The sequence below is a fragment of the Etheostoma spectabile genome, chromosome 21, assembly GCF_008692095.1.
Source record: "Etheostoma spectabile isolate EspeVRDwgs_2016 chromosome 21, UIUC_Espe_1.0, whole genome shotgun sequence".
Taxonomy (NCBI): Eukaryota; Metazoa; Chordata; class Actinopteri; order Perciformes; family Percidae; genus Etheostoma; species Etheostoma spectabile.
In genome coordinates, this window is record NC_045753.1 from 11,980,799 (window position 1) to 11,987,892 (window position 7,094).

Sequence of the window (7,094 nt, forward strand, 5' to 3'; positions counted from 1 at the left end):
ACACACACACACACACACACACACACACACACACAGTCCTATGTATCTGTAGTCAAGTTTCCATCCAAAGAAAATGTGAAATTTTGACTTCTTAAATTTTAATTCTTAGATTTTTTTATGTGCAAATTGAAAATTCACAGAAAGACAGTTGGATGGAAACCCTCTGTTTGATACACTCACACTGTCTTACTTATAATAACCACAGCTGCACACAAGCCCACTCCCATGTTAAAACTCTCCTACTTTCACTCTACAATAAACACACAAAGACTGTCAAACGCACACCAGTGCAGTTTAATGTCTGCTCACAGTCTTTCTTTCTTTATCTTTGGAACTCAGTACTCTTCACACACTTGCACCGAGTCTCAAAGCTTTACGCAAAGTTCACTCTGCTTTGAGCGGTCCGCACACCAGGCCTTACACACCTTGAGTATGACTCGTCTGCGGTACACCCTGGTAGTGACAGTGGTCTCCTCATCGGAGCCGGACTCGTCAGCTCTAACACTCCCCTGACGAAGGCAGCCCAGGAGCATTGTGACATTAACAAGCGTGTGTATGTGTCTTCAATGTATGACTTTGTGGAAAGTTAGAATGAAATATTGGACCAATCTTTTCCACACAAATAAAGAACAAAGGTTTACATTCCTTACATTTAAATTTACAACCCATTACAACTGAATTTAAGGCTTTAGGTGCTGTTAATAACAGCACACAATCATTTTTTAAGTAACAAACACCTAGAGCTGGGTATCGGATTCAACAGTTTTTAGACACAATTGCCTCTAAAGTATTGAGTGTGAAAACATTCCTCATTATTCAATACTCTCACAGCAGGTTCCGGAAGTAAGAATACAATGCAATTTCTCCATTGACAATTGGAGCATAAGCCATAAAATCCTAACTGTCGATGGCAGACTGAAAACCAGCTACGACATGACTAAGCAATTGTATATCACGATCTGTTCCCATGCCTCTGCCAATGAGAAGCTAACGTTAATTTAGCTAACAGCTAATTCAGCTAACCGCCAGCTGACCGCTTGATTCAGTCTTAAATACTGTTAAATCAAACTAAACACTGGGAAAAGCAGGCTACAGCTGTTATATATTTGCAATGGTTATTTTCAGGTTTTATTTTGAGGGTCTTTTAAAGGTATGACATGCTGTCATTACATGGTTATCCGAATTACCAAAACAAACCTTAGCTTCCTTTATTCAGTGGTGCACGGTGGTTTATGGGATGCGTCGATCCTTTTGCTCAGTAATGAAAATATGTACACAGTACCTTTGACTTTTTTTGGATTTTCTGTTTGTTTTTTCTCTCTAAATGATGTTATGTTATGATATGTTAATGATAACACCGTAGCTGGTTAGCCTAAGGCATGGTCTAAAACTCTTTATATACAGATTTTTACAGACGTCAATATGAGAAATGAATGGGAAATTTACTTCCGGAACCCAAGCTCTATACCTAAGGAGTAAATCTCATCAGCGTCAGCGAGCCAATAAGCATGCAACAGGCTTCTACCGAGATCAAATAATGTCTGTGATTGGCTGTCTAACGTTACACGTCGTAGAGACACGCAGGAAAAACTCTACACTACACAGAGACGGGGCATACGTAGTAGGATCTGAAAAATAAATGAAAATATTTATGCCATAATGTGTAATTTCTTTGTTTTATTGAATTGGTATTGAAAAAGTATCTGTTAAAAAAACGTTATTATAGTCGCGTTATTGGTATCGGGATCAAAAGCTTTTGAAAGATATCCATTCCCACAGACACCACAATGTGCGATTGTGCATGAATCTCAAGAAAACATAAAAAGTAAATAAATATACAATTGTAGGCTGTCACACCCTGTTTGGAAGAGTGACTCTCACCTGGACTTTGTGCTGGGACCTTTCACCTCCATCCTCCCGTCCTCTGCTTGCCCCCGCTGTGCTGCTGTCCCCCTGAGATCCCTTCCTCTTGGCCTCCTTTTCCTGTCCTTCGCTGGCTGTGTCAATGTGACTTCCGTTCTTTCTGTCGGTCTGAGCAGGGGGCTGCTCCAACGTGGCCAGACGGTCGGGGCTGCGGGAGTGAAATATAGTGATCACAAAGCTGCCGGACTGACAGAAAACCTTGGTGTGTAAATCTGTTGACAGAATAAGGACACGTCCTACCTGCCCTCCATGGTGCCGGGGTCGTGGCCACGGGCTGCCGACTCTACGATTGCGCCGGACGTCTCGCATCTCAAGCCTGGAACTGAACACACGTCTTTTTTTGCTTGCTGTAGTTGTTCAAGGATAGCATTCATCCTCTCCTCTGTCATCTCCTCGTCATCCAAGCCTCCCTCCTGCTTTATGTCCTCCAGCAGACTCTGCAGCCTCTCCTGGGTCATCTCCTCCTCTTCTTCTTCTTCCTGCCTTGCATTTCCATGAGCAGTGTCGCAGGCTGCTTTCTCTCCCTGACGCTCCAAAATACCACCTTGCACTGCCTGAGCTTCCTTCTCTAAGTCCTCAGCATGCCCGTTTGTTCCCTTTCCTGATCGCTCTACTGCCCTTCTGTCATTATCCACCCTTTCATAATAAACCAGCCTTGTATTTTTTTCCTCAGACATCCCTCTTTCCTCAGTGGTCAAGGCTGTATCTTCGGCCCCGACGATGGGGGGCTTCGAGGCGTTAGAGGTGGGACCTGGGGCAACTGTGGGGGGGTCGCTGCTGGACGTACTGGTGGTCTGAGTGAGAGAGAGGTCGCTAGGTCTAGTAAGCATGACCTTGCTAGGGGAGTCTGAGCTAGCATCGCCCTCGCTAAAGAAGTCGTCTGAGCGAAGAGGGGTGGGGGGCTCGTAGTTCAGGTCTGAGGGGGTTTGCAGCTCCAGATCTATATTGTCGTATCCTGGGTGGATGACAGGAGTAAAGGATTAGAGGGTGAGGGGATGGAGGAGGGAGGGAAAGACAAAAACAAGGTAGGAAAGGAGGGAGGGAAAAGGGAGTAGAGTGGTGGAGGGGATGAAATGATATACACTTGTAACATCAAAGAGCAGTATTTGTTCAGAAGTCACACGTGTACCCCTAATACAATTTAAAGATGCAAAGATTTTTGGCCCCCTTGGGGCACAGTATCACCTTCTAAAGCTGGTATGCCAAACTTGCAAGCAAACAGTTGCCTAGTTACACATTAAGCAGACAAGACCAACACTGTCAATCATTAGGAGACATATGTGTCCACCTGATAAATGATAATAAGTAAGCCCCATATTTACTTTTTTTTAAGCACTGTTATAACTTTAAAATCAGCTAACTTTATCTGTCTGCTGTCTGGTACTGGGTAGCATTTAGTGGGTTCATTGATGCTTTTCAGTGTAAACAGCTCCATCATGTCAACTAGAAAATAGGTTGTCTAGAGTGTCTGCAGGCCAAATAACTAAAACAAAGAGCTAAAAGTGGCTAAAAAGTGGCGCATAGCTGAGTGTAGGGTGATTACAATCTGTGGACAGCCAGACACCATGAACATAGTGGAGCATTTAGAAGCTAAAAAGGCTGATATTTCCCTCAGGAGTTGGTGGAGACCAAAAACTGAGCTAAAAGAGAGTAAATATTGGAGTTACACAAACAAGTGGCCAGAAACACAACCGTAAATGAATGATAATGTTTTCTAAATGTGTAAATAAGTTGTTATTTTCATAACATGTTTACAACTTGTTCTACTGCCCCCCCCCCCAAGTGGCCAAGAAAACACATGGTGGAGATATGTGACTTCTGGACCAGCACTACAGAGTAGACACATGAACAGATCACAAGATGGAAACAGAAACCAAAGTACCAAAGACAGATTATAAAATGTAAGATAGAAATTTGTACTCTATTCATATAGTTTTGACATGAACATTCAGTCACACTAATGTCATAAAGTTCCTCGGCAACTGTTGTAGTTCCTTGTTAGCACCTAATTAGCACTTAAGTCAGCCAAGCCTTTTCTAAAAGCACTTAAGTTCAGACCTTAAGCCTCACACAACTGAAATGCAACAGTAGTGAAATTAGTATGTCTTTATTATAGCACTTTGAACAAACAAGATTCATTTTAGCTCTTTGTCTCAATAATTATGTCATAGTGAGAGTATAAGCAAAATCTTGAGTAGAATTTAGGTATGTTAGTTGTGTTGATTTCAACAAAAGGCAGAAAGGAGCGGAGCAACAGAAAGGCATCTAGATGTAGATTTCAGAAACAGAACGATCCCGAATGAAGTGAGAAGGGACACCAGGAGGGAGGGGAGAGGGTGGAGGAGAGGTGGGAGGTAAAGAGGAAGGAGGGTGATGATTTAGGGAAGGAGAAGGGGAACAATAAGGAGAGTGAGAAGGAAGGGGAGAGGATGAAGGGGAAGAAAAGGGACGAAGTGTAGAAGTGGGAGAAAGTGGAGGAAGAGAGGAGGCACATATTAAAGAGGAAGAGGGGGGAGGAAAGGGAAAAGGAGGAGACAGGGGAATATTAAGACGAGGAGATGGCAGGGGAGGAAGCGATGGAAAGATGGGAGAGGAAGACGGAGTGAAGAAGTGAATGGGAACAGGAGGTGTGGAAGGGGGGGACGGGAAGGAAAAGACAGAAGAGGAAGAAGGGACAGCAGGGGGGGAGGAGAATGAGAAAGGGGTGATATGGCTGGGATGAAGGGAAGGAGAGGAAGAGGAGATGGAGGTAAAGGACGGAGGAGGAGTATAGAGAGGAGCAACAGGCTGAGGCGTTTGAGCGCACAGAGGAAAGGTGGGAGACCTAAGAAGTTTTGGAGCTATCATCACAGTTCACAAAAGACAAAAGAAAACACATAACAACTGTTAGACAAAATGTTGATGAAAAGACAGACAGCATATCGAACAGACTGATGCATGGACAGGGAAGTGAACGTGTGACTGATGAAGACTTTATGTTTTAGCAGCTGCAGAAGCAAACATATTGCACACCAGAGTCAAGGGATTGCTTATCTCTCGGGTGATAAGCAAGAATAGGCGTCGTAGTGAATAGCGGTAGCACCTTTTAGAAAAGTAGTAAGAAAAGTAGTAAAAAATAAGGTGGCAAAATTCAAATTCTAGATTCTTCTTGCTTGAGGACAAGTTTTGGGAGCTAGGAGGTCTAAAGTTTGTTGACAGAACCAAGAAGACGCAGGATGGGAACTGGGAATGGTGAAAGGTCGGGTTTTAGACAGGATTTTCTACATACTGAGGCCATTAGACTTAATTTCCCAAGAGCAACCCCACACCCTCCCAATACATTTTTGGCTAGCCTCCGTACAGCTGCTGTGTACTATTTCCATACCACATACTAATTATATAGTATACAGTAAATACTATATAGTTATAGTATAAACTAATATCATGTATATATAATAATAAGTCACCAAATACATTTCAAATGTCACTGCCAAATAAACTTCACAAATAGGTTAGAAGGTAAGGTAACATGTCTTTCTCATAATTTAATATATTTCACCCCCAAGATTGTTTAAGGAAACAAGCTATTTTTTTTTGTTATAGATATGCTAAGGCTAAAGCCTGATCGTTACCTGTAGATGCCTTCTAGTCAAAGCAGAGCTTGGCAGGTGAGGCCTTAACGCGCCTTTCAGGTTCATATTTGAGGTTGTACCAGAATAGATTTACATGGTTTCATTTTTTTTTTAAAAACATATTTTTGTTGTACTGCACATTGCTGCAGATCCTCTTTTCACCCTGTGTGTTTTGGTCTCTGTTGTAGCTACAGAATGAGACATCTCACTTGTTTTAGCTAAAGAGTGAGACATCTCACTTCTATACTATCTTTGTTGGGAGTAGTAAATGTGCAGTAGCGAGGTAAGATCACATCAGCTAGATAACTTTCTCCAACTTTGGTCAGTCCAAGGCAGGATTAGCTGGGAGACTTCTTCTAAACGAGGGGCACTTGTGGAATACCTGCAGAACAGGGACATGGAAGTAGTTCTTTTGGAGATTATGGTGAACTAGTGTGTGTTGTAGCAGGGCTTTGCCATTGAGAACAAGCTAGCTTGCTACGATTAGCCACCTCATCTCGGCTAGTGACGTAGAAAGCCGTGCAGATTTTGAACAGCTCATCCGGAGACTGAAGGCAGAGGACATTCAGAACCCGTATCTCACTGAAAACAGCATGGATGTTTTTTTTTCAAAGTTTGTAGTTGTGTGGAAGCACCAGAGACACAAAATAACACCTCAAATCCCAGAAAAAAGTGTTTTTTTCATAATATTATTACTTTAAGATTGCTAGCTCCCTACACGACTTATGGAATCGTTGTTAGTGCTGACAGGGGGCACTGTTGTACTTTCACTCTTACTCTAGGCAGCCTGAGCTCAGCAGCGGATGTAAAAGATTGGTTCCAGGAGCAGCTGAAGTTAGCAAAAAGTTGCCAGTGGTGGGAATTAGCTGGTTAGTGGTGCTTAGCGTTGGTAGGGGAGTTTGCAGAAGGTGTTAGTTGCTCAGATGCAGAAGAAGAGGAGAGAGGAGGAGGAGGAGGCGGTGGGGCAATCTGCTGGTCTCAAAGCAGGAGAAGCTACAGTGGAGTGTAGAGGCTGGGAGGCCCGGAGGAACCCAGGAGATGACAGGTACAGTACAGCTAACAGCGGTGACACAGAAGCATAATTATACACTGTACACTTTGAAAAAAGGTGTTTCTTTTTCAACTCATCTGTGAGCGTCATCTGGGACAGAGCACATCCATCCATCAGGGGGTGCTCTGCAGAAAAACGCGTGCGTTCACTCATGTGTTGAAAAGGCTCCACCCATTTGAAGAGTGTTAGAAGTGTATTGTTGTTAGCCAACAACATTAGAGCAGGCAGCCTCTCACACAAAGCCATAGCCATGCATTTTGATTATTAAAGAAATCTGTTAAATATTGGTTTCATTTTAAGCCATATTTGCAAAAAGCATCCACTCATTAAAGCAATCGGAACATGGATCTTTGTGTTAAGATGACTTTCAGAAACCTAATTAGACAGATTGGCAATGAGGACCATTTCAGAAGTTTGTTTCAAAGAGTGCTTGCCTAACACACACAATGCTGTATGTTCATCTACTGACTGCTAAAGAGAAGTATTTTGATTTGACTTGGGGGGGGGGG

General features: G+C 42.9%; 1 protein-coding gene across 49 annotated transcripts in view; it reads right to left on the reverse strand.

Moving 5' to 3' along the window:
* Positions 1 to 7,094, reverse strand: part of LOC116670945 (ankyrin-3) — a 152,702-nt gene that overhangs the window by 6,729 nt on the left and 138,879 nt on the right. For 42 of the 49 annotated variants that reach the window (XM_032501675.1, XM_032501672.1, XM_032501676.1 and 39 more), the window contains 3 exons: positions 2,164 to 2,878; positions 1,882 to 2,071; positions 426 to 509 (listed from right to left, as the gene is read on the reverse strand). In XM_032501675.1, the coding sequence (XP_032357566.1) occupies positions 426 to 509; positions 1,882 to 2,071; positions 2,164 to 2,878 (989 nt within the window). Of the gene's footprint in view, positions 1 to 425; positions 510 to 1,881; positions 2,072 to 2,163; positions 2,879 to 3,880; positions 4,764 to 7,094 lie in introns of those variants that run through there. The other 7 variants (XM_032501704.1, XM_032501703.1, XM_032501691.1 and 4 more) reach the window with 3 other exon arrangements.